The sequence below is a fragment of the Salmo trutta genome, chromosome 17 (genome assembly GCF_901001165.1).
Source record: "Salmo trutta chromosome 17, fSalTru1.1, whole genome shotgun sequence".
Lineage (NCBI taxonomy): Eukaryota > Metazoa > Chordata > Actinopteri > Salmoniformes > Salmonidae > Salmo > Salmo trutta.
Window position 1 is genome coordinate 53,877,813 of NC_042973.1, and position 27,638 is coordinate 53,905,450.

A 27,638-nucleotide genomic window follows, 5' to 3' on the forward strand; every position below is an offset into this window, starting at 1 on the left:
AATTTGCCTTTTAAAATGATAAACTTGGATTAGCTAACACAACGTGCCATTGGAACACAGGAGTGATGGTTGCTCATAATGGGCCTCTGTACGCCTTTGAAGATATTCAGTTTGATAAAAACCAGCAGGTTCCAGCTACTATAGTCATTTACAACATAACAATGTCTACAATGTATTTCTGACCAATTTGATGTTATTTTAATGGACATAAAATGTGTTTTTCTTTAAAAAACAAGGACATTTCTAAGTAACTCCAACTTTTGAAAAGTAGTGTATGGGACAGGCAAATACCTTTCACTGAGCTGTGTAAAGACAGACTGACAGGGGTGAGACAATTAATTGTAATTTATCTTAATGTTCTTTTGTTGTTTACAGGTGCACTATACTTCTGACCCTATGCAGCCAGGTCCCATCTACTTTTTAACTCCTTGAAAGTGTTGCTTGTTTGGTGGCTGCTGTGATGGAATACCACAACAAGTCAACTACTTGATTGATGAAGGCGTCATCCAGCAAAGGCAGCAGCGCAGTCATGTGAAGGACAGCACTGTGACAGGGGTCAACATCCAACAGCTGGTTAGACTGGAGTATGGTACAGTGCTGGTGGAAAGCTATGGCTGGCAACAACACTTGACTCCGTACTTCAGGCCGCTGCCATAGATCTAGCAGTATCAGCACTTCAGGTGAATACCATTTTCATTGCATTGTATGAGGTTATTCTTCTTATCTAAACTTGGGAGGTGAATTGATGTTGTAATGTCTTCTACATTTCTTTTGCTATTTCCTGTTTTACAACTTTGATGCTCTGGAGCCTGGTGTTGTCGCCAAGGCGTGTTCAGACTGTCGGGACCAGGTTTCAGCTGCTGTACAATGCTGACATCCTTCCTCCCATAGATGGTCTGCCTGTATAAGCACCACCTGGACTGGACACAGCTAAACAAACTTACTTTGAGAAGATCAGGGAGTTTTGCGACGAAGAATGACTCTCTCCTAACACACACGCCATACGTTGCTGCTACTATTTTTTATTTTATTTTATCCTGCTGCTCAGCCACTTTACCCCTTATCGTAGGCATATAACTACCTCATCTTTCAGTGATATCGTTATTGATATTGTTCTTGTACATAGTGTCAATATAAATCAAATAATATACAGTATCTATTACTGATATCGCTGCTATGCAAGTAACCATATGGCTGTACCATTTACACCATCTGTAAAGACCCATCAACTTAGCAAGATGTGGCCAGTTGTGTCAAGTACTTAAGTAAAAATACTTTCAAGTACTACTTAAGTATTTTTTGGAGGTATCTGTACTTTACTATTTATATATTTGGCAACTTTTACTTCACTACATTTCGAAATAAAATAATGTACTTTTTACTCAATACATTTTCCCTGACACCCAAAAGTACTCGTTACATTTTGACAGGAAAATTGTCCATTTCACACACTTATCAAGAGAACATCCCTGGTCATCCCTACTGCATCTGATCTGCATCACTAAACACAAATGCTTCGTTCGTAAATTGTCTGAGTGTTGGAGTGTGCCCCTGGCTATCCGTCAATAAAAAATGTAATTGTGCCATCTGGTTTGCTTAATATAAGGAATTTGAAATGATTTATACTTTTACTTTGATACTTAGCTACATTTTAGCAATTCCATTTACTTTTGATACTTAAGTATTTTTAAAACCAAATACTTTGACTTTTACTCAAGTAGTATTTTACTGGGTGACTTTTATTTTTACTTCAGTCATTTTCTATTAAGGTATCTTTACAATTTAGTACGTTTTCCACCAGATGTGGCTGGGGATTATAGCATTTCTTTCACATGACCAATCAATTTAGACAAGTGTGTCTGGGTAAGCGTCATCTAATATTTATAAAATATTTTTTATCTTAACACTTGCTGTTTACCTGGAATTTTCCCTTATTGTAAGCTACTACTTTTACCACTTTTAGTCTTAATCTTTACTACACTACTCACTGTTTAGCGCATGACCTCACATGTGAATCCTTAAAGAGATGGGTGCAGCTGGCTTAAGAGGGTGTGAACAGTGTTGAATGGGTGTTGACAAAGGAGTGCTCTCCAGTAGGTACCAACATATTCAAAGGCACTTTTCTCAAAAATGAGTTTACAAGTTTATCAACTTTCAAAGAAGAATTACTTTCCCAGTGTTCCTCAAATGCAGTGAAAGATATACCATTTTGTAGCTCTGAGTCTTTACTTTTATCCAACGTAAAGATTTTGCTAGATAAGACCGATTTGAGCCGGTCGGTCACAAATGAGTAGAATTGATTGAAATAAGCTTTAAACCTAAATTGCCATCCAAAACAGCAATTATCCAAGAAATATGCTTCAAATGTATACGCTACATTGTGAAACATCATGAGAATGGCTGCAAGTGTTTAAATAAGGATGAGATTCCCTTTTTTCCTCCTATTTATTGAATATAGGAGAAATTATCAGCCAATACAAATATAGATTTTAAAAGGTCAACATCGGCCAATAATATAAGTGAACTGATATATCGGTCAGGATCTACAGTACCAGTCAAAAGTTTGGACACACGTACTCATTCAAGGGTTTTTCTTAATTTGTACTATTTTCTACATTGTAGAATAATAGTGAAGACATGAAAACTATGAAATAACACATGGAATCATGTAGTATCCCAAAAAGTGTTAAACAAATCAAAATATATTTAATATTTGAGATTCTTCAAAGTAGCCACCCTTTGCCTCGATGACAGCTTTACATGCTGACCCAAACCAGATGCGCGCGTGCGCCTGAGTGCGCCATCGCGCGCATGTTGATTTTGTACCCCCATACCAGACACAGTCAGGACACGCAGGTTGAAATATCAAAACAAATTCTGAACCAATTATATTAATTTGTGAACAAGTCGAAAAGCATTAAACATTTATGGCAATTTAGCTAGGTAGCTTGCTGTTGCTAGCTAATTTGTCCTGGGATATAAACATTGGGTTGTTATTTTACCTGAAATGCACAAGGTCATCTACTCCGACAATTAATCCACAGATAAAACTATAAACTGAATTCCTTTCTCGACATTTGTCCTCCTTCCTCAGGCTTCTTTTATACTTCTTTGAACTTTATATGGCGGTTGGCAACCAACTTTACTGCAATGTATTTACGGTGCAAATACATTGCAGTATTTGTATTTTGCGCCACGCGATTCCACTGGCTGTTGAATAAAGTGGGACACTAACGTCCCACCTAGCCCATAGAAGTTAAACCCCCCCTACTTATCCTACTATGTTCTCCCTCATTGTTGACCACCACACCCAGACACTACTGACATAGGTTAACAGCAACATGTAACCAGGGTCATGTTCACTATGGAATACAACAGAAACAAAAATATCTTTCTCACCCTGATGGAGGTCTCGCCGCCGTGGGGTTGCTGCAGCCGGAACACTTGCGCCACCATGTGGTCAGTGGAGGGATGTAGCAGGATCCTGCGAGATGCTAGGCCCACCATCACGTAGCAGCCCATGGGAGACAGGCTCACCGAGATGGCATTGGGACCTGTGGGAGAAGAAAGACAAACTGACAAGGTTAGGTAAGATTCTTCTAGGTTAATATTGTAGTATAGTTTAGCTTCACTAAAAATAATATCCTCTTTAGTACACTAATTTATTAGATTCAATGTTTTATACTCAACAAAAATATAAACGTCCCATGTTTCATGAGCTGAAATAAAAGATGTTCCATAAGCACAAAAAGCTTATTTCTCCAACATTTTGTGCACAAATTTGTTTACATCCCTGCTAGTGAGCATTTCTCCTTTGCCAAGATGATCCATCCACCTTACAGGTGTGGCATATAAAGTAGCTGATTCAACAGCATGATCATTACACAGGTGCGCCTTGTGCTGGGGACAATAAAAGGCCACCATAATTTGCAGTTTTGTCACACAACACAATGCAACAGATGTCTCGCGTTTTGAGGGAGCGTGCAATTGGCATGCTGACTGCAGGAATGTCCACCAGAACTGTTGCCAGAAAATTGAATGTTAATTTCTCTACCATAAGCCACCTCCAATGTTGTTTTAGAGAATTTGGTAGTCCGTCCAACCGGCCTCACAACCACAGACCACATGTAACCACGCCAGCCCAGGACCTACACATCCGGCTTCTTCACCTGCGGGATCATCTGAGACCAGCCACCCAGACAGCTGATGATACTGAGGAGTATTTCTTTCTTTAACAAAACCCTTTTGTTGGAAAAAACTAATTCTGATTGACTGGGCCTGGCTCCCAAGTGGGTGGGTCACCCATGGCTGTGCCCCTTCCCAGTCATGTGAAGTCCATAGATTAGGGCCTAATGAATTTATTTACATTGACTGATTTCCTTATATGAACTGTAACTCAGTAAAATCATTGAAATTGTTGCACGTTGCATTTATATTTTTGTTCAGTATAGATTCTCTAGTTCAGTGTCGCAAACCTCTCCTCAGGTACCCCCAGACGTTCCACGCATTTGACATATTCCAGAACTAGCAAACCTGATTCAACTAATGAGGTGATTAGTTGAACAATGGAATCAGGTCTGCCATCACTGGCATACCAGGAATAAGTGGATTGGCCGGGGGTACTTGAAGAAAAGGTTTGGTAAACACTGCTATAGTTCTATCCTGGAGGTCAAGTCCATGACGGCAAGACTTTCTAAATAATATAATACAATAATATCCCATTTAGCAAACTCTTTTATCCAAAGTGACTTTTATCCATGCATGCATACATTATTTACATACAGATGAATTGATCCCACCGGGAACAAACCGGGAATCAAACCCACTATCCTGGCGATGCAAGTACCATTCTCTACCAATTAAGCTAGAGGACCACGTCATATGACTTACCAAATCTCTTGGTGTAGAGCATCTCCCCCAGGTTGTGAGGGGCCAGGGAGTACACGGCCAGGATGCCCTCGTCAGGGAAGCCCCGCTGGCTGCTGGGTATGAACACGGCCAGGAGCTGCCCGTCCGCTGAGATGTCACAACTGGCGTCGTTGTATATCTTACAGTTTGGCACCAGCACATTCACAGAGGCTGGAGGGGTGGGGAATACACTCAAGCACACAGGCACACACAGGATGTCAATACTACAGTTTAATTTTGCACACAAACATGCACACTCACTTTGTTATTCTATCTTTGTGGGGACCTAAAATGTATTTCCATTCAAAATGGAAATACATTTTCCCTAACCCAAACCCTAACCCAAATTTTAACCTTAACCGTAAACCTAACTCCTAAGCTGAAAATAGCTTTTGTCCTCATGGGGACGTGGGAAATGTCCCCACGACGGCAAATTGTCCTGGTTTTACTATTCTTGTGGGGATTTCTGGGCATTTTAGGTCCCCACAAGAATAGAATGACTCCCCCCCACACACACACACCCCCACACACATAATGTCAATACTACAGTATAATTCTACCAAGGTAAACGCAATCAGGGCAAGAAAACAAGAAAACAAGCTGGGGCTTGTTTAGGAGAATGTAACGTTACAGAATGTTTAGAGAAGTGCATTGTGTAGAGCAGATACGACTGCCTGTCAGATAGAATATGGAATCATGTCATCGTGATTAATTCTATTTCTACCTGCAACGTTCAAAACATTACACATACCGTTGCTGATCTCAGGCAGGTCGAATTTGGTGAAGTCCCACCACTGCAGCCGGTAGGTGGTGTTGGCTATGTTACTAGCCACCGCCGACTGGCCGTCCCCGATGGAGGCACCTGAGAGACAGGAGAAAAACATTTTGGTCAGTGGAAAGAGCATTGGAAGTGAAGTAGGAAAAGGACTGTCTTCCATTATTGCAGACAGCAGAAATGAACACAATCAAATGGATAACATTGAGATGTATGAGAGCAGTCAACAAGTCAGTTGTTGCACACTTAAACTGTTGGATAGCTTGGATATCCTCTTTTACACCTTTCAGAATGGTTCCACCAACTATAAAGGATGGGTAATCAGGCCAGTGAAATACAGCTTAGCTTGGCACAGTATTGGTTTAAGGGTATTACAGTGCACTCGTCTTATAGACCACTATAATAATGATGACATGCGTACAGGACAATTGGATCACTTCAAACCACATGCTCTATAAGCAGAGTGCACTTTAGTGGGACAATCTTGGTTATTACCTGCTAAGACCCTGTTGACAGAGGAGTGAGTGGCAAGGCCAGGCTGTCCCCTCTCGTGGAAGATCCCAGCGTAGGGCAGATACTCAGGCAACAGGAACCGCCGGGGAACGAAGCGCCCCAGCGAAGGAGCAGACATCCTGGCGTTGCGCGGTGTTCTGTGCCTCGTCCTGTCGCCGTTATCACTGTTAAACACACCCAAAGTTATTGGGAAAACAGAGGCTATTGGGAAACTTGTGGTGAAGCTAAGGGTTCAAAGTAGGATCACTGAACTCTGATTTCAACACTAGTTCACCTCCCACACCATCGGTTGTGTAGATCCAGCTATATGCCTCAACCAAAATGAATAGAAAAGATAAGCAACGTAAATCTGGACAGTATATGGTTCTTATCTTTTCCAACAAGATGGCCTGGGACAACTACTTAACCCATTTTACCTCCTCCTCCACTTATTTCAACAGAAGACAACTTTGAGGTCTGAAAACAACTGGCATACTTGGATTGAAGAGCATAATATCCCTTTAAAAAAGGTGGAATCCTTATTTTCTACATCCATATTTGGACGTCTAAATTAATTATATATATAAATTATATAGACATTGATTCTTGAAGAATATAACTTATAAATACCTCATGGGCTTAGTTCGATTGTCATACCCCATCAGAACCCAAAATATAGCGTGTTTTACTCCAATGTTTGTAAACATGAACTCATCCATTGACTTTTTGTCAACATTTTAAACATAGAAAACAGATGCGACAATTGCCTGCTACGGTACAGTCTTGCGTCGATAAAAACAGCTGGATGTAACGTCATTATAACTAAAGAATAAAACTTGTTTTTATTATTGTTTCCATGATCAATTTAGGCAAATTGTGCATTAATAAAATTGGCGATAGCCTGCATGCCCTACCACCGATCTGTCCTTACATCCATATCTCTATCTATGAATTTGAAAGTGGTAACATTTCTCCAGGTCCATCCCTCAGTTATTTACCAAAACAGAGGCGGCGTGACCGCTTTGTTATTGCTTCAATTAAGGATTCTAGCTTTAAGGGGCCGGGGCCTGGTTTCCCATCATTAGAACCTTCATAGGAGCATCGTTAAATCTCTGGAGCGGATTCCCAAAACCATCATTATTAACATTGCTCCTGAAAACGCTCGTAATCTAACGCCTGCCTCAGACCACTTGTAGAACAGCTAAGTGCATCGTTAGATACCGTTTTGCCCTTCCGCGTTACTTTCTACACAGAAGATCTCTGCTAAACATAGAAACACACGATTCATCCGTCTCTCTGAGACCGCCGATAACTTCAGAACAAAGTTGACTACAAATACAAAGTTGCAATTTCTTCCAACAACCAATGTATAAAAAGATGCTTCAAAATGAAAACCGAGATGACAGAATTAAAATATAAACAGTAGGCCATAGACCTATTTCAATCATTTTGAAATACATTTCATGTTCAATCAATTTAGTTATATTATAATAGTTGTAGGTTACTGTCTGTAATTTGTCTCAATATAGTTAACCTCTCTCGGGTATGTGGGACGAAATCGTCCCACCAAGTCAACAGCCAGTGGAATTGAGTGGCGCGATATTCAAAAACCTTAAAAAAGCTATAACTTCGATTTCTCAAACATATGACTATTTTACACCATTTTAAAGACAAGACTCTCGTTAATCTAACCACATTGTCCGATTTCAAAAAGGCTTTACAACGAAAGCAAAACATTAGATTATGTCAGGAGAGTACCCATCCAGAAATAATCACACACCCATTTTTCAAGCTAGCATATGTCACAAAAACCAAAACCACAGCTAAATGCAGCACTAACCTTTGATGATCTTCATCAGATGACACTCCTAGGACATTATGTTATACAATACATGCATGTTTTGTTCAATCAAGTTCATATTTATATCAAAAAACAGCTTTTTACATTAGCATGTGACGTTCAGAACTAGCAAACATACCGAAAACCTCCGGTGAATTTACTAAATTACTCACGATAAACGTTCACAAAAAACATAACAATTATTTTAAGAATTATAGATACAGAACTCCTTTATGCAATCGCGGTGTCAGATTTTAAAATAGCTTTTCAGCAAAAGCACATTTTGCAATATTCTGAGTAGATAGCTCGCCATCACGGGCTAGCTAATTTGACACCCACCAAGTTTGGCGTTCACTAAACTCAGAATTACTATAAGAAAAATTGAATTACCTTTGCTGTTCTTCGTCAGAATGCACTCCCAGGACTTCTACTTCAACCACAAATGTTGTTTTGGTTCAAAATAATCCATAGTTATGTTCAAATATCCTCTGTTTTGTCCGTGCGTTCAGGTCCCTATCCGAACGGTGACGCGCGGACGCATGTCGTGACAAAAAATGTCAAAATATTCCATTACCGTACTTCGAAGCCTGTCAAACGCTGTTTAAAATCAATTTTTATGCGATTTTTCTCGTAAAATAGCGATAATATTCCGACCGGGAGACGTTGTTTTCATTCAAAGACTGAAAGAAGAAAATTGTGTCTTCACGTGCACCCGTTTCATTGTTCTCAGATCGACCACTTTCCAAATGCGCTACTGTTTTTCGCCCAGGGACTGCAGAGTCATCATTCCCCGTTCTGGCGCCTTCTGAGAGCCTATGGGAGCCTTAGAAAATGTCACGTTACAGCAGAGATCCTCTGTTTTCCATAAAGAGGCTATAGAAGGCCAAGAAATGGTCAGAGAGGGCACTTCCTGTATAGAATCTTCTCAGGTTTTGGCCTGCCATATGAGTTCTGTTATACTCACAGACACCATTCAAACAGTTTTAGAAACTTTAGGGTGTTTTCTATCCAAATCAAACAATTATATGCATATTCTAGTTTCTGGGCAGGAGTAATAACCAGATTAAATCGGGTACGTTTTTTATCCGGACGTGAAAATACTGCCTCCTACCCAAGAGAGGTTCATGGCTAGCCTAACGTGTGCAATGATGTGCCAAATCTGTGATTAAGTGAATTATTATCGGGTAAGCCTTAGAATAAGCCGCCTCAATATTTGCGGCCATAGGTGATAATATTTTTCTTGGAGCTGATCCATCGTCAGTATTGTGGAATAATTATAATGTTAAGGTAAGATTTAAACGGAGAAAGCTCATCCGAGAGCAGCACGCCCTTTCTTTCGACCCTATCAGTATCGACACATGCCTCAATGACGCACTTAGCAAACACTCTCTCTGCTTGGTGTTTTGGGAAACGCATTTTACATCTTCGGCCATTGTAGGAAAGATGCATCGTTAAAACACATGTAAGACTAAGTTCCATCACTATCGGGCAACCGGACCCAGGATGGGTTGCCGCCAACTCACTCTAGCTCCTCAAAGTCCAAGTCGCTGTTCTCAATGGCGGCCGAAGGGTTGCCGGCAGGGCTGTCCGACGAGGAGGAGAGTGTCCTCAGCCGGTTCTGCTGGTAGCGCAGCGAGCGCTGGCGAATACTATCCCGCCTTGACAGGTACTGGATCATCCTCTGGGCATAGTACGCAGCCGGGGATAACCTGCCGAAAAAATAACCATAGACAAAAGGGTTCAATGGGGGATTACAGCTGTAAGGTTCATAGTAGGCTTGCAAAATTCCAGAAACTTCACCCAAATTTTCAGGTTGTTAACACACCTGGAAACTTAACTTCATCGGGGTAGGGAGCAGGGTTTTCACGTCCGGATGAAAAGCGTGCCCAGAGTAAACTGCCTGCTACTCAGGCCCAAAAGCTAGAATATGCATATAATTTGGATAGAAAACTCTGAAGTTTCTAAAACTGTTTGAATGATGTCTGTGAGTATAACAGAACTCATATGGCAGGCAAAAACCTGAGAAAAAATCCAACCAGGAAGTGTGGAAACATGAGGTTTGTAGTTTTTCAAGTGATTGCCTGTCCAATATACAGTGTCTATGGGGTCATATTGCACTTCCTAAGGCTTCCACTAGATGTCAACAGTCTTTAGAATGTTGTTTTGGGCTTCTACTGTGAATGGGGAGCGAATAAGAGCTGTTTGAGTCAGGTGTCTGGCAGTAGGCCATTATTTTAGTTACGCGCACGACCATGAGCACGAGCTCAGTTCTCTTTCCTTTATGAAGACAAAGAAATTGTCCGATTGGAATATTTTTTAAGATTTATGATAAAAACATCCTAAAGATTGATTCTACACATCGTTTGACATGTTTCTACAAACTGTAATAGAACTTTTTTGACTTTTCGTCTGGACTTTAGTGGCGCGCCTTCTGCATTTGGAATAGTGAACCTAACACGCGAACAAAATGGAGGTATTTGGACATAAAGATTAACTTTATCGAACAAAACAAACATTTACTGTGGAACTGGGATTCCTAGGAGGGCATTCCGATGAAGATCATCAAAGGTAAGTGAATATTTATAATGCTATTTCTGACTTTTGTTGACTCCACAACATGGCGGGTATCTGTATGGCTTGTTTTGGTGACTGAGCGCTGTACTCAGATTAGTGCAAAGTGTGCTTTCGCCTTAAAGCTTTTTTGAAATCTGACACAGCGGTTGCATTAAGGAGAAGTGTAACTTTAATTCTATGCATAACAGTTGTATATTTTATCAACGTTTATGATGAGTATTTCTGTAAATTGATGTGCTCATTCACCGGAAGTTTTGGAGGCAAAACATTTCTGAACATCACGCCAATGTAAAATGGGTTTTTTGGATATAAATATGAACTTTATCAAGCAAAACATACATGTATTGTGTAACATGAAGTCCTATGAGTGCCATCTGATGATGATCATCAAAGGTTAGTGATTAATTTTAGCTGTATTTCTAGTTTTTGTGGCGCCTCTCCTTGCTTGGAAAATGGTTGTGTGGTTTTTCTTGCCTAGGTGCTGTCCTAATATAATCTAATGCTATGCTTTCGCCGTAAAGCCTTTTTGAAATTGGACACTGTGGTTGGATTAACGAGAAGTTTATCTTTAAAATGGTGTATAATACTTGTATGTGTGAGAAATTTGAATTATGAGGTTTTTGTTGTTTTGAATTTGGCGCTCTGCTATTTCACTGGCTGTTGGCGAGTGGGACGCTACCGTCCCACATACCCCAGAGAGGTTAATTAAGGATCTTTTCAACCTTACTCAATGGGTTTTATCCTATCAAAGATGATACAATTTTAATAGGGGTTAAGATTGGTACCTGGCGGGGTCTGGGTAGATAGGGTGGTCTCGGGATCCTCCCATGTCGTAGCGGGAGAGAGAGAGGAGGGAGGACTCCAACAGCCTTCTGTGAACAAACCCACCAATGGATCAGCAATTAATCTCCTCTGCAAAGGGAGTCTATTTGTTTTATACAAATCCAACTATTTGGACAATATAAGTCTATCATGGAAATACTGCGTAAGGCAGACCAGTAGTCACTTGCTGTAATGTTATCATGCCAGAGTGGATCACTAGATAAAGTGAGACAAGTGGTGTTCAGTAGATACTAAACTGAAGAAAACAGTCTGAAACAGAGTGGTACTATCTGAGCTCATTCAATAAGAAATGCTCATTTTCATTTTCCGTTTCACAATATGCGGTGTGCCCTACTAAACAGGACCCTGGTCTGAACGAAAAACAACACCGCAGAGACTACCAAGGCCTCTCATTACTCTACCTTCTCAGAGAGTCCTCATCCGGGTTATCTACAGGCATTTCCTGGCTAAAGGCCTCTGGCGGTGCGTCGGCGGAGCGGCTGGAGGCGGCCTGGCGATAGACGCGCTCCCACTGGCCCGTCTCCTGGTTGAACACCAGGCCCACTGTCTGCTCCCCAGGCTGGGCAGAGGACGACGCAATGGTGGGGAAGGGCATGGCCGCAACGTCAGGGCCTGGGGAGGGCTGTAGCTCGCTGGGCTCAGGGGGTTGGACTACCCTCCTCTCCCTCTCTTGGGGTTGGGGGTGTGGATCCCGGCTCCGTGATGATGCATGGGGCTCCTCATAGGCAAGGCTGGGGGGCTGCCGCCAGGGAGAGCTGGAGCCCTCCTGCGTGGAGACAGCGGAGGTGGAGGAGGCTGGGCTGGTGCGCTCCCAGCGTTGGGAGTCGTGGTTGAAGGTGAGCAGGTTGTGGCAGGCCCGGCAGCGGTTCAGGTGGCCCCGGGAGGAGTGGGCGGCGCTAGAGAAGGGAGGGGGGTTGTTCTCGGTAGGGGCAGGTGGGGGTGGCTGGGGCTGGTAGTGGGAGGACACGGAGGGCCCGGGTCTCTCTGGGTCTATGTTGTTGTTGAGCAGCTCCTGCATCTGCTCCTGGCCGCCCTCCCCTCCCCCGACATCCACGCTGGCAGCCCCCAGCGGCAACTCCAGGTCCTGCATGCGGTCGAACTCCATGAAGTAGCGGCTAAGATTGCACTGGAGCACATTGCGGAACGAGGCCGGGTTGCTGCGCGTGCCATCCCAGAAAGGGTGGTGCCCACTGCTGGAACCCACCCCTCCTCCTCCACCACCACTTCCTCCTCTCTGATTGGCCACAGGGCTGGAGCCAAGTTCGGCACCCGGCTGCGGGGGGAAGCCTCGTCCCTCAGTGGCAGAAGTGTAGACGGGGGACTGGGAGGAGCCGTCTTGCTGCCGCAGCACTGACAGCAGGCTGACAGAGGACGAGCTGGTCCGGGGGGGCAGCATCCCACCCCCAACACCACCCATACCCCCTCCACTGCTCCCCCCACTTCCGGCCCCACTCTCTGAGCTTCTCATGTTTAGCAGGCTGCATGTCCAGTCAGGTCCGGGCAGAGGGCGGGATGGGGGTTGGTGTTGGTGGTTGGCGGGCGTAGGCAACAGCTGCTGGCTCAGGGGCTGGCTGGCCACGTGGGTGGTAGGCACGGCGCGGTGCAGGGAGCTGCCGGCACTGTAGTAGACTGTGGTGAAGGCTGAGGGCCGCTGCTGGGCTCCAGTGGGCTCTGAAGGCTGCCGGGGCTCCGTACGGGCCGAAAAGGTGGAGGCGTGGGGGGCTGGCTGAGAGGCCACCTGGGGAAGCTCGGGGTGGACAACAGGCCTGGAGGTGGAGGGACCCTCCCCCAGAGAGGGGCTGCGGTTGGCCATGCAGCGGCTGCAGAGGCACACCATGCCCAGGTGCTGGGTGCAACCTGGGTAGGGCAGTCCAAGGTCCTGCGAGGCTGGGTACTGGCCCAAAGGCATGCTGGGGGGCTCGCCGCTGTCCTCCCCGCCAGGGCGGGACGCATCCCCCCCAGCCTGCGCCCCCGACGAGCGCGATGACAGGATGTGCAGGAAGTTGTGGAGGATTGGCGTGCGGCGTACAGGCTGGGAGGGCAGGAAGGAGCGCTGGCGGAAGTGGGGCATCTCCACACTGTCCATGGGGACCTCGGAGTCATCATCATTCTACAGAACATATTAGGGTACAGTCATGTTGAATGTTTAAGGGTATTAGGGTACAGCCATGTTTTTAAGGCTTTGAGAAGATTCTTTCATTTCTAGACAGAAAACAATGTGCCTTATTCCCAACTCAGCATAACGTTCAGGCACTAAGCGACGAATGACTCACCTGCTGGTTGGAGGGGTTCACAATAGCCGTCAGAAGATTGTGCCCCAAAGGATCAAACCTCACCAACCTGACAGAGATGGAGCTGAGATTTTCATAAACTCAAAGATATCCTAATCATAGCAAACCATACAACATGTTCACTACACTGGGGGTTGTTGCATGTGAATGGAACATAAATGTTAAGACATTTTGTACATAATTCAAATCCATCTTCCGAAATATGTGTCACACAGAATGAAATAGAACACAATATAATTGTGCCTAAATGGTGTCCCACCTGACTCTTTCAGTCTCGCTGCCGGTTTTGACCACGGCGAAGGGCTCGGGCCGACTCCAGTCCCAGAAGTGTAGCTCATTGTTGGTGGCGATGAGGAGGAGCTGGGCGGTGGGGTGGAAGGTAAGCGAGGCAATGGCAACGTTGCTCTCTGTGAACCAGCTCTCACTGCCACCCTGCAGAAACAAACACAAGAAGGGGGTTTAATAGAGAAAGAAACAAGAACGGTACGGCAATACTGGATAGAAAACATTTGCATGATGTTTACAGAATGCGGACTGCTGTGATCAGGGTTTATCAACTAGGCAACCAATACATTGAAGATGGAAAAGTTTCCTTATGACGCCTGGAGCCGCCACAAACCAGTCAAACAAAGGCGAGTTCCCTGGGGTACACCTCAGCATTTACTTCTGTCGAGACTGTGCTGTGTATGGGAGTCTTACAACCTAACATAACAAAATATACCAATACAACTTAGCAAGCGGGGACCTGAAACTTGTCCTATTCATCTTAATAGGGGTCTGTCTGTGTTTTAGAAAAGGCACCACTTACATGTAGGTCCCAGATGCGGACCTCTCCGTCAAGGCACCCGGAGGCCACCAGGCCGGGGATGGTGGGGTGAAAGGTCACGCACCAGGGTGTACGGCGGTGGCCCACCAGCGAATGCAGGCACTTTCCAGTCTTCACCTCCGTGATGTAGATGTTGTGGTTGACGTGAGTGGAAGCCATGAGGGTCCTGTCACAGTGGATAGAAGAGGGGGAGAGAGAAAACAGGTGCATGGAGTGAATGGTACTGCTGCTGTTATAATGTTAAAGGAAGCCCTGCCTCTCAAATGCTCTCATGAATCGATACATGCGGCTGGGTCAGTTGAGTTCCTTACCGGTCTGGGCTGAAGGCCAACAGGAACGTGGAGCGAGGGCTATCTGGCAGCTCTACTTTCTGTGTGAGGCAACAAACATCACTTAACGCCAGAGCCTTACATGGAGGTAGCACATTGATTATTAAAAGCACAAAATGACAAACACAAAATAGACAGGTTTTTTAAACGTATGACTTGATTCAAGTCGAATTGTGATGCATTAACTTCATATTATTAGGGATTTTGAAGAACAGCTCCCAAATAGACTGAAGATGATAAAGATAAGCACATGACATTGTTTCCATGGTGACGAGTTACATCAATGGTATACTGCACTCCAGATCAAAACGCCTACTGCAGCAAGTGGGCAGCGAGAGATGGATCGCCTACTGCTATTCCATATCTGTTGAAACTAGGGCTGGGCGGTATACCGTATTTTATGATATACCGGTATTGACGTAGGGACCAGTTTGGGTTTTTCTGTACCGGTATTTGAATGTTTGGTTTGTTAAATGTGATACGCCATGTGTAATGTCAATTTTTATAGTTTACTTCGCTACTTTAGTCATCTATCTCCGCTCTTTCTCTCTGTGCCACTTTCCACACAGACCTAGCCATGCCCCCTGTCATTCAAGGAGCGCATTTGATGTTCCTCAACCACGAGACACTTGTGTTCAGTCTGCATGGTCAATGCAGCACATGCAACAATGTTGATGACAACAATGCTGTTTTCACTTTGCTTCTTAATATAACTCTACTAGTGTTCTATAATGACTCTATTAGTTTGTGTTTCTTACATCAGCAAACAGCTAGTTTGTCATTTGTTAGCAAGTTGCCCTGAATCTTGTGAGACGCTAATTGTTAGATGCTAATGCTAATAGCTAGCTAGCTAGCTAGCTAATAACAGCCTGATAACACCAGTGATGGTGTAGACCTAAATCAGCATGTTGTTTGTGCAACAGTATCTTCTGAGTCAAAGAGGCATATGCAAAGCAAGAATATGTTAGCTACATAAGTAGCTAAGAGAAAACATAGCCAAAGCTTATAGGGTCACCTAGGAAACACTTATCAACACTTTGTTCCTACCCTGTCACAATAACTCCTCCCTGGCATTTTATTTCATTGTCATCTCAAACAATACTGTATTTAAAGTGACCACTATTATATTCTAAATATAGAATTAGAATAGTCATTCTATTTCCATGATTCCAACAGTTTTGCTCTAATCCGCAAGTCAAATCACAATTGCAACATTTGGTTAAAAATAAGTCCTAGATTATTTGCTCATATCGTGCAGCCCTACGTGGCAGTGTGGAAATTATCTCAATTGAGCAGTGGTGTAGTAGTACTTGAAAGTATTTTTACTTGACTCATTTTTTTGGTATCTGTCCTTTACTTTAATATTTTTATTTTTGACAACCTTTACTTCACTACATTCCTAAAGAAAATACTGTACCTTTTACTCCATACATTTTCCCTGACAGCTAAAAGTACTCGTTACATTTTGAATGCTTAGCAGGACAGGAAATTGCTCCAATTCGCTCACTTGTCAAGAGAACATCCCTGGTCATCTACTGCCTCTGATTTGGAGGACTCACTAAACACAAATGCTTTGTTTGTAAATTATGTCTGTGTGCCCCTGGCTATCCGTAAATAAATAAAAAAAACAAGAAAATGGTGCCATCTGGTTTGCTTAATATAAGGAATTTGAAATTATTTACATTTTTACATTTTAGTCATTTAGCAGACGCTCTTATCCAGAGCAACTTACAGAAGTGAATGCATACATTTCATACATTTTTTTTTTTTCCTGTGCTGGCCCCCCGTGGCAATCGAACCCACAACCCTGGTGTTGCAAACACCATGCTCTACCAACTGAGCTACAGGGACTTTTGATACTTAAAAATATTTTACCAATTACATTTACTTTTGATACTTAAGTATATTTAAAACCAAATACTTTCAGACTTCTACTCAAGTAGTATTTTACTGGGCGACTTTCACTTTTACTTGAGTAATTTTATATTAACGTATCTTTACTTTTACTCAATTATGACAATTGGGTACTTTTTCCACCACTGTAATTGAGTGCAGGATAGGCAGAAATGATAAAAGTGCTGAAATTTGTTTTGGTTGAAGTTGAATTGAACAGTATAAAACAATCAGAATGGAGAAAGACTCATTGAAATCACTTAGAATGTGTGTGTTGCCACCCTAGGATCACTCACTACTCATAAAGCAAATGTACAACTTTTATTATTCAAAAACTAAAAATACCATCATACCGTCCAATTTTTTTTAAACACTGTGATATAATATTTTGCCCATATCGCCCAGCCCTAGTTGAAACCAAAGCAGTTTTGACTAATCTCTTTACTGGGATAGTGGGTCGTCTTTGGCTGTTACCTGACTCTGCCATTTCATCCAGCGGACCTTTTCCTCCACCATCTGCTGCAGGAGGCGCTGGGAGCCAAAGGCCTGCGAGCCGCGCTCCCGGGTGGACAGGATCCGCACAGAGTTCCTTTGATGACGAGAGGCCATGGTTCTCCTCCTGTACAGGCCGGGGCCACACCACTGCTCTCTGCCTGCTCTAGGGAGAGTCACTTCTGCTGCTGCTAGCTCGCCATGCAGAGGCTGGGGAAGGAAGAGAGGGCCAAGAAGGAGATCGTAGTTTAGTTGTTGTGGCGGGGTAGGCACAGGTTTTGCACAGGAAAAGAGAAGGAAAAAAAGAGGGTTGCCTAGTAGTTTACTTTATTGAAAAGTAACAGAAAATTTGAGTTTGAAAGAGGACCACATTGAAGATCATGAGGGTGTGCGCTGTGTGATGTGAGGGGGCAGTTCTAGGCCTGAACTTTATTAGTAGCATGATTGCCGAAAATAGCCGATTATGTAAACTGACAGCTAGAGGCAGCATTCCCCAATGAGTGCTATGGAACTATTTAGGAGATCAGTACTAAAATATTCTGTGTCCTTAAATAAAAACATGCAAGAATGCAGCTCTCTGGCTCGCATACACATGCAGCCAAAGCTAAAACCTCACATCTGGAAGGTTGCCTAAACGGTGAGCTGTTTTACAATTTTGTCATATTTTGGTTCCAAATTGGCAAAACACATTTTACATTACATTTTAGTCATTTAGCAGACGCTCTTATCCAGAGCAACTTACAGTAGTGAATACATTTCATGAATTTTTTTCCCGTACTGGTCCCCCGTGGGAATCGAACACACAACCCTGGCGTTGCAAACGCCATGCTCTACCAGCTGAGCCACACGAAACACCACAGCCAATACAAAACAGTACAGCTTTAGCACTCCCTTAACCCATAAGAGTCTAAGCCCCATCTAAGACGGGGGACGGGGTACTACTAAGCTAAATGGAAATGTATTAGGAATGTCACAGCAAGGGTAATCTTGCTATTTGAATTTTAAGACCCCTTGAAGTATCAAAAAAACAATAAAAAAATATTTGATGAATAATTATTTGGGCCTTACTGCTGTTAGCCCATTCAAAAGAATTGAATAACATAATCACTACATGGAACAACAGATGGTCCCAAAATAAAAATACAAAGGAAGTTTGTTCTGAAGTGTTTATCCTATACAGTGAGGGAAAAAAGTATATGATCCCCTGCTGATTTTGTACATTTTCCCACTGACAAAGAAATTATCAGTCTATAATTTTAATGGTAGGTTTATTTGAACAGTGAGAGACAGAACAACAAAAATATCCAGAAAAACACATGTCAAAAATGTTATAAATTGATTTGCATTTTAATGAGGGAAATAAGCATTTGACCCCCTCTCAATCAGAAAGATTTCTGGCTCCCAGGTGTCTTTTATATAGGTAACGAGCTGAGATTAGGAGCACACTCTTAAAGGGAGTGCTCCTAATCTCAGCTTGTTACCTGTATAAAAGACACCTGTCCACAGAAGCAATCAATCAATCAGATTCCAAACTCTCCACCATGGCCAAGACCAAAGAGCTCTCCAAGGATGTCAGGGACAAGATTGTAGACCTACACAAGGCTGGAAGCTTGGTGAGGTGACAACAGTTGGTGCGATTATTAGCAAATGGAAGAAACATAAAATAACTGTCAATCTCCCTCGGACTGGGGCTGCATGCAAGATCACACCTCATGGAGTTGCAATGATCATGAGAACGGTGAGAAATCAGCCCAGAACTACACGGGAAGATCTTGTCAATGATCAAGGCAGCTGGGACCATAGTCACCAAGAAAACAATTGGTAACACACTACGCCGTGAAGGACTGAAATCCTGCAGTGCCCGCAACGTCCACCTGCTCAAGAAAGCACATATACATGCCCGTCTGAAGTTTGCCAATGAACATCTGAATGATTCAGAGGACAACTGGGTGAAAGTGTTGTGGTCAGATGAGACCAAAATGGAGCTCTTTGACATCAACTCAACTCGCTGTGTTTGGAGGAGGAAGAATGCTGCCTATGACCCCAAGAACACCATCCCCACCGTCAAACATGGAGGTGGAAACATTATGCTTTGGGGGTGTTTTTCTGCTAAGGGGACAGGACAACTTCACCGCATCAAAGGGACGATGGACGGGGCCATGTACCGTCAAATCTTGGGTGTGAACCTCCTTCCCTCAGCCAGGGCATTGAAAATGGGTCGTGGATGGGTATTCCAGCATGACAATGACCCAAAACACACGGCCAAGGCAACAAAGGAGCGGCTCAAGAAGAAGCACATTAAGGTCCTGGAGTGACCTAGCCAGTCTCCAGACCTTAATCCCATAGAAAATCTGTGGAGGGAGCTGAAGGTTTGAGTTGCCAAACGTCAGCCTAGAAACCTTAATGACTTGGAGAAGATCCGAAAAGAGGAGTGGGACAAAATCCCTCCTGAGATGTGTGTGAACCTGGTGGCCAACTACAAGAAACGTCTGACCTCTGATTGCCAACAAGGGTTTTGCCACCAAGTATTAAGTCATGTTTTGCAGAGGGGTCAAATTCTTATTTCCCTCATTAAAATGCAAATCATTTTATAACATTTCACATGCGTTTTTCTGGATCTGTTTGTTGTTATTCTGTCTCTCACTGTTCAAATAAACCTACCATTCAAATTATAGACTGATCATTTCTTTGTCAGTGGGCAAACATACAAAATCAGCAGGGGATCAAATACTTTTTCCCCTCACTGTATCTGAGAGACACAGTTGAAGTCGGAAGTTCACATACAGAGGTTGGAGTCATTAAAACTTGTTTTTCAACCACTCCACAAATTTCTTGTTAACAAACTATAGTTTTGGCAAGTCGGTTAGGACATCTACTTTGTGCATGACACAAATAATTTTTACAAACATTGGTAAACTGATTATTTCACTTATAATTCACTGTATCACATTTCCAGTGGGTCAGAAGTTTACATACACTAAGTTGACTGTGCCTTTAAACAACTTGGAAAATTCCAGAAAATTATGTCATGGCTTTAGAAGCTTCTGATAGCCTAATTCACATCATTTGAGTCAATTGGAGGTGTACCTGTGGATGTATTTCAAGGCCTACCTTCAAACTCAGTGCCTCTTTGCTTGACATCATGGGAAAATCAGAAGAAATCAGCCAAGACCTCAGAAAAGAAATTGTAGACCACAAGTCTGGTTCATCCAAGGGAGCATCTGTACAAACAATAGTACACAAGTATAAACACCATGTGACCACACAGTCGTCATACCGCTCAGGAAGAAGACGTGTTCTGTCTCCTAGAGATGAACGTACTTTGGTGCGAAAAGTGCAAATCAATCCCAGAACAACAGCAAAGGACCTTGTGAAGATGCTGGAGGAAACAGGTACAAAAGTATCTATATCCACAGTAAAACAAGTCCTATATCGACATAACCTGAAAGGCCGCTCAGCAAGGAAGAAGCCACTGCTCCAAAACCGCCATAAAAAAGCCAGACTACGGTTTGCAACTGCACATGGGGACAAAGATCGTACTTTTTGGAGAAATGTCCTCTGGTCTGATGAAACAAAAATAGAACTGTTTGGCCATAATGACCATCATTATGTTTGGAAGAAAAAGGGGGAAGCTTGCAAGCTGAAGAACACCATCCCAGCCGTAAAGCACGGGGGTGGCAGCATCATGTTGTGGGGGTGCTTTGCTGCAGGAGGGACTGGTGCACTTCACAAAATACATGGAATCATTAGGGAGGAAAATTATGTGGATATATTGAAGCAACATCTCAAGACATCAGTCAGGAAGTTAAAGCTTGGTCGCAAATGGGTCTTCCAAAAGGATAATGACCCCAAGCATACTTCCAAAATTTGTGGCAAAACGGCTTAAGGACAACAAAGTCAAGGTATTGGAGTGGCCATCACAAAGCCCTGACCTCAATCCTATAGAAAATGTGTGGGCAGAACTGAAAAAGTATGTGTGAGCAAGGACGCCTACAAACCTGACTCAGTTACACCAGCTCTGTCAGAAGCCAAAATTCACCCAACTTATTGTGGGAAGCTGGTGGAAGGCTACCCAAAACATTTTACCCAAATTAAACAATTTAAAGGCAATGCTACCAAATACTAATTGAGTGTATGGAAACTTCTGACCCACTGGGAATGTGATGAAAGAAATAAAAGCTGAAATAAATCATTCTCTGTACTATTATTCTGACATTTCACATTCTTAAACTAATACTAGGATTAACTGTCAGGAATTGTGAAAAACTGAGTTTAAATGTATTTGGCTAAGGTGTATGTAAACTTCCGACTTCAACTGTATAAGAAAGTTGTTGTTTTTTTACATGTTTTTAACACCTTATTTTGGGCAAAAAACAGTCTCCATATATACCTCCATTCATTTTGTTCAACTGGTACCGAGGGACCTTCAGACGAGTCTTGTGAGGCCCGTGGGCGTCCTAGAGCAAAACATGTACGTGTTCGGGAGAGTTCCACCTTTACAAAGAGGGGTCATATTAGGGTGTAGCCCAAAATGTTCGGACGCTACAGACAGAAGTTGGCAGATCGGCTGAACAAACTTCAGACGAGTCCCAAGACGCTTGTGGGATCATGGAGCAAAACGGAGAACACCACCGTGTTTGTGAGAGTCATCTTTCCATAGAAGGGTCATAGTTTGTAGGCCAAACTGTTCGGACGCTGAAGACGATTTTGTGAGACCGATTTTCGGGATGTCTCATGGTCTGAGAAACACCACTCTAGCTCTGTCACCGCAAATACAGAAGTGTTACATAGGCGGACGCAGTGGATTGAGACGCATCCAATGCCACAAAAAGAACAGATCTCTCTAGCTTAAAATGTAGGCTTTTTAAGGAATATTTTATTATTATGCTAATTAGATTTCCGGGTGGGCGTGGACATCGACCTTAGGGTTGAAACCCCAAGGCATTTTAAACAAGGGGAACATTTTTCCAACACTGGGGCGGGAGATTTTCCTATAAACAAAGATGACCAACACAAGAGTCCGATTGGGAATACACAATACACGGCGCAACATTACTTTAAAACCATGACCGGTGGGCCTAATTGGAACAGGGCTCCAGGCAGCCGAGCGGAAATGGAGGAAAACTCGCCTCCCTGCGGACCTGGCATCCTTTCACTCCCTCCTCTCTACATTCTCCTCTTCTGTCTCTGCTGCTAAAGCCACTTTCTACCACTCTAAATTCCAAGCATCTGCCTCTAACCCTAGGAAGCTCTTTGCTACCTTCTCCTCCCTCCTGAATCCTCCTCCCCCTCCCCCCCCCTCCTCCCTCTCTGCGGATGACTTAGTCAACCATTTTGAAAAGAAGGTTGACGACATCCGATCCTCGTTTGCTAAGTCAAACGACACCGCTGGTCCTGCTCACACTGCCCTACCCTGTGCTTTGACCTCTTTCTCCCCTCTCTCTCCAGATGAAATCTTGCGTCTTGTGACGGCCGGCCGCCCAACAACCTGCCCACTTGACCCTATCCCCTCCTCTCTTCTCCAGACCATTTCCGGAGACCTTCTCCCCTACCTCACCTCGCTCATCAACTCATCCTTGACCGCTGGCTATGTCCCTTCCGTCTTCAAGAGAGCGAGAGTTGCACCCCTTCTGAAAAAACCTACACTCGATCCCTCCCATGTCAACAACTACAGACCAGTATCCCTTCTTTCTTTTCTCTCCAAAACTCTTGAACGTGCCGTCCTTGGCCAGCTCTCCTGCTATCTCTCTCAGAATGACCTTCTTGATCCTAATCAGTCAGGTTTCAAGACTGGGCATTCAACTGAGACTGCTCTTCTCTGTGTCACGGAGGCTCTCCGCACTGCTAAAGCTAACTCTCTCTCCTCTGCTCTCATCCTTCTAGACCTATCTGCTGCCTTTGATACTGTGAACCATCAGATCCTCCTCTCCACCCTCTCCGAGTTGGGCATCTCCGGCGCGGCCCACGCTTGGATTGCGTCCTACCTGACAGGTCGCTCCTACCAGGTGGCGTGGCGAGAATCTGTCTCCACACCACACGCTCTCACCACTGGTGTCCCCCAGGGCTCTGTTCTAGGCCCTCTCCTATTCTCGCTATACACCAAGTCACTTGGCTCTGTCATATCCTCACATGGTCTCTCCTATCATTGCTATGCAGACGACACACAATCTTCTCCTTTCCCCCTTCTGATAACCAGGCGGCGAATCGCATCTCTGCATGTCTGGCAGACATATCAGTGTGGATGACGGATCACCACCTCAAGCTGAACCTCGGCAAGACGGAGCTGCTCTTCCTCCCGGGGAAGGACTGCCCGTTCCATGATCTCGCCATCACGGTTGACAACTCCCTTGTGTCCTCCTCCCAGAGTGCTAAGAACCTTGGCGTGATCCTGGACAACACCCTGTCGTTCTCCACTAACATCAAGGCGGTGACCCGATCCTGTAGGTTCATGCTCTACATTCGCAGAGTACGACCCTGCCTCACACAGGAAGCGACGCAGGTCCTAATCCAGGCACTTGTCATCTCCCGTCTGGATTACTGCTACTCGCTGTTGGCTGGGCTCCCTGCCTGTGCCATTAAACCCCTACAACTCATCCAGAATGCCGCAGCCCGTCTGGTGTTCAACCTTCCCAAGTTCTCTCACGTCACCCCGCTCCTCCGCTCTCTCCACTGGCTTCCAGTTGAAGCTCGCATCCGCTACAAGACCATGGTGCTTGCCTACGGAGCTGTGAGGGGAACGGCACCTCCATACCTTCAGGCTCTGATCAGGCCCTACACCCAAACAAGGGCACTGCGTTCATCCACCTCTGGCCTGCTGGCCCCCCTACCTCTGAGAAAGCACGGTTCCCGCTCAGCCCAGTCCAAACTGTTCGCTGCTCTGGCATCCCAATGGTGGAACAAGCTCCCTCACGACGCCAGGACAGCGGAGTCAATCACCACCTTCCGGAGACACCTGAAACCCCACCTCTTTAAGGAATACCTGGGATAGGATAAAGTAATCCTTCTAACCCCCCCCCCCTTAAAAGATTTAGATGCACTATTGTAAAGTGGTTGTTCCACTGGATATCATAAGGTGAATGCACCAATTTGTAAGTCGCTCTGGATAAGAGCGTCTGCTAAATGACTTAAATGTAAATGTAATGTAATGAATTCCAAGTAAGACCGACATCCATATCGGGTCCAAACACAGATCATTGTGCTATGGAATATTGCATTCCAGGACTCCAAAGAGTGGCGTTTCATCAACTCTCTCTGTGGTTAGACTGATGTAAATTACAATCCAAGATGGAACAACTGGGGTTGTATTTGAAGGGCCAGTGATATATGTATTTGTGCCGAGTATGAGTCTATGGTGCTGAGTCTCAAAAACAGACTTTGAAGAGTCTGGTTATTTCTCAAAGTGCACAATGTATGTTGTTTAAAAAGCAACCCAAATACACGACACCACTTGCACTACAAACTGTGTTATTGCATTATTACAACTCCAATAACATTAGTCTGAGAATGCCAAGTGATAACCATGTCATGAAATATGCAGTGAACTATCTATTATGGCTAAACGCAATGCTGTTATGGTTTTTATCAAGATGATACAAATCTTTACAAGCTGATACTAAACAGTCTATATGTCCGTATTCAAGGAATGCTGATATTTCATCTCTACTGACACTGACTAAACATAGGCCTGGTGCCTAGGTACATGTCGTTATTAAATAGACAACTGCAGGTGTTCAAGGAAAATGTCTGCTCTCAAGCTGTCAAATAGTTCATGGTGGTCAAGAACAGATGAAACAGATGAAATACTACATTTCAAATCACATAAGAATGACCATTCTGATTGCTGAAATGCTCAACTAACAAACAAAATATTAAACCACTGTAAAGGTCTAAACAAGCACCTACAGTATATTTTCAAAATAGACAATCATAAGTGGCCGACTACCTTGGGAGGTCAGCTTTAGCTTACATTGTTAACCATGTTGCTAGGCTAACTTCAAATAAGACGTATTGGTAAAATGATTAATATATGTAGCTTATTAACAACAAACAAGTAATTAGCTAGCTATCTATCTAGCAAATATTTACGAAAACAGCATGGTACTGCCGTAAATTTGTTTTCAATTTGGATATTGGTTTGATATTCAGAGTTCTTGCTCAATACCTCTAAGATAGAAGATCTTAGCGAGGATGAATAGAGTGATACATCTATAATCAGAAGACAGAGATCAATGCAGCCACAGCATTTGTTTTCACCATTCCATTCAGTCTTAAAAAAGTTACTTTACATTGGTTTCAATGGGGGAATATTATGCACTCATGGCTAAGGGCCTGTCTTAACCTGCCATTTACTGAAAACCTACATTTTGTCTCAATTAAATGATCTAGAGATCTTTTTATTTATTTTTACATTTTTTATTTCACCTTTATTTAACCAGGTAGGCAAGTTGAGAACAAGTTCTCATTTACAATTGCGACCTGGACAAGATAAAGCAAAGCAGTTCGACCCATACAACAACACAGAGTTACACATGGAGCAAAACAAACATACAGTAGAAAAATAAGTCTATATACAATGTGAGCAAATTAGGTGAGATAAGGGAGGTAAAGGCAAAAAAGGCCATGGTGGCAAAGTAAATACAATATAGCAAGTAAAACACTGGAATGGTAGATTTGTAGTGGAAGAAAGTGCAAAGTAGAAATAGAAATAATGGGGTGCAAAGGAGCAAAATAAATAAATACAGTAGGGGAAGAGGTAGTTGTTTGGGCTAAATTATAGATGGGCTATGAACAGGTGCAGTGATCTGTGAGCTGCTCTGACAGCTGGTGCTTAAAGCTAGTGAGGGAGATAAGTGTTTCCAGTTTCAGAGATTTTTGTAGTCCGTTCCAGTCATTGGCAGCAGAGAACTGGAAGGAGAGGCGGCCAAAGGAGGAATTGGCTTTGGGGGTGACCAGTGAGATATACCTGCTGGAGCGCATGCTACAGGTGGGTGCTGCTATGGTGACCAGTGAGCAGAGATAAGGGGGGATTTTATCTAGCAGGGTCTTGTAGATGACCTGGAGCCAGTGGGATTGGCGATGAGTATGAAGCGAGGACCAGCCAACGAGAGTGTACAGGTCGCAGTGTTGGGTAGTATATGGGGCTTTGGTGACAAAACGGATGGCACTGTGATAGACTGCATCCAGTTTATTGAGTAGGGTATTGGAGGTTATTTTGTAAATGACATCGCCGAAGTCGAGGATCGGTAGGATGGTCAGTTTTATGAGGGTGTTTGGCAGCATGAGTGAAGGATGCTTTGTTGCGAAATAGGAAGCCAATTCTAGATTTAACTTTGGATTGGAGATGTTTGATGTGAGTCTGGAAGGAGAGTTTACAGTCTAACCAGACACCTAGGTATTTGTAGTTGTCCACATATTCTAAGTCAGAACCGTCCAGAGTAGTGATGCTGGACGGGCGGGCAGGTGCAGGCAGCGATCGGTTGAAGAGCATGCATTTAGTTTTACTTGTATTTAAGAGCAGTTTGAGGCCATGGAAGGAGAGCTGTATGGCATTGAAGCTTGTCTGGAGGGTGGTTAACTGTGTCCAAAGGGCCAGAAGTATACAGAATGGTGTCGTCTGCATAGAGGTGGATCAGAGACTCACCAACAGCAAGACCGACATCATTGATGTGTAAAGAGAAAAGAGTTGGCCCAAGAATTGAACCCTGTGGCACCACCATAGAGACTGCCAGAGGCCCGGACAACAGGCCATCCGATTTGACACATTGAACTCTAAGTAGTTGGTGAACCAGGCGAGGCAATCATTTGAGAAACCAAGGCTATTGAGTCTGCCGATGAGGATGTGGTGATTGACAGAGTCGAATGCCTTGGCCAGGTCAATGAATATGGCAGCACAGTATTGTTTCTTATCGATGGCGGTTACGATATCGTTTAGGACCTTAAGCGTGGCTGAGGTGCACCCATGGCCAGCACTGAAACCGGATTGCATAGCGGAGAAGGTGAGGTGGGATTTGAAATGGTCGGTAATCTGTTTGTTGACTTGGCTTTTGAAGACCTTAGAAAGGCAGGGTAGGATAGATATAGGTCTGTAGCAGTTTGGGTCAAGAGTGTCCCCCCCATGAAAGAGGGGGATGACCGCAGCTGCTTTCCAATCTTTGGGAATCTCAGACGACACAAAATAGAGGTTGAACATGTTAAGTTCATGTTTTAAGTATTCCTATATTTCTGTTATTACGGGGCTATCACTCAGTCAGGAGTGCGCCTGCGCAGGAAGTTAGTTCGTTGATGGACCTAGCCGTGAGTGTAATGGCTACCTTGTAGTGTGTTCATACAGTATAGTAAACTTTGTTAAACTGGAACCTTGTCGTTGTGTCATTTC

The 27,638-nt window shown here is 43.8% G+C and overlaps 1 protein-coding gene across 6 annotated transcripts in view; it reads right to left on the minus strand.

Moving 5' to 3' along the window:
• LOC115152423 (activating molecule in BECN1-regulated autophagy protein 1) overlaps window positions 1–27,638 on the minus strand; it is a 54,804-nt gene that overhangs the window by 18,826 nt on the left and 8,340 nt on the right. For 3 of the 6 annotated variants that reach the window (XM_029697293.1, XM_029697294.1, XM_029697296.1), the window contains 12 exons: window positions 17,246–17,473; window positions 14,861–14,919; window positions 14,532–14,715; window positions 13,983–14,155; window positions 13,706–13,772; window positions 11,834–13,542; window positions 11,375–11,461; window positions 9,539–9,724; window positions 6,179–6,360; window positions 5,660–5,770; window positions 4,891–5,079; window positions 3,400–3,554 (listed from right to left, as the gene is read on the minus strand). In XM_029697293.1, the coding sequence (XP_029553153.1) occupies window positions 3,400–3,554; window positions 4,891–5,079; window positions 5,660–5,770; window positions 6,179–6,360; window positions 9,539–9,724; window positions 11,375–11,461; window positions 11,834–13,542; window positions 13,706–13,772; window positions 13,983–14,155; window positions 14,532–14,715; window positions 14,861–14,919; window positions 17,246–17,380 (3,237 nt within the window). In that variant the 5' untranslated portion in view covers window positions 17,381–17,473. Of the gene's footprint in view, window positions 1–3,399; window positions 3,555–4,890; window positions 5,080–5,659; window positions 5,771–6,178; window positions 6,361–9,538; window positions 9,725–11,374; window positions 11,462–11,833; window positions 13,543–13,705; window positions 13,773–13,982; window positions 14,156–14,531; window positions 14,716–14,860; window positions 14,920–17,245; window positions 17,474–20,374; window positions 20,406–27,638 lie in introns of those variants that run through there. The other 3 variants (XM_029697291.1, XM_029697290.1, XM_029697292.1) reach the window with 2 other exon arrangements.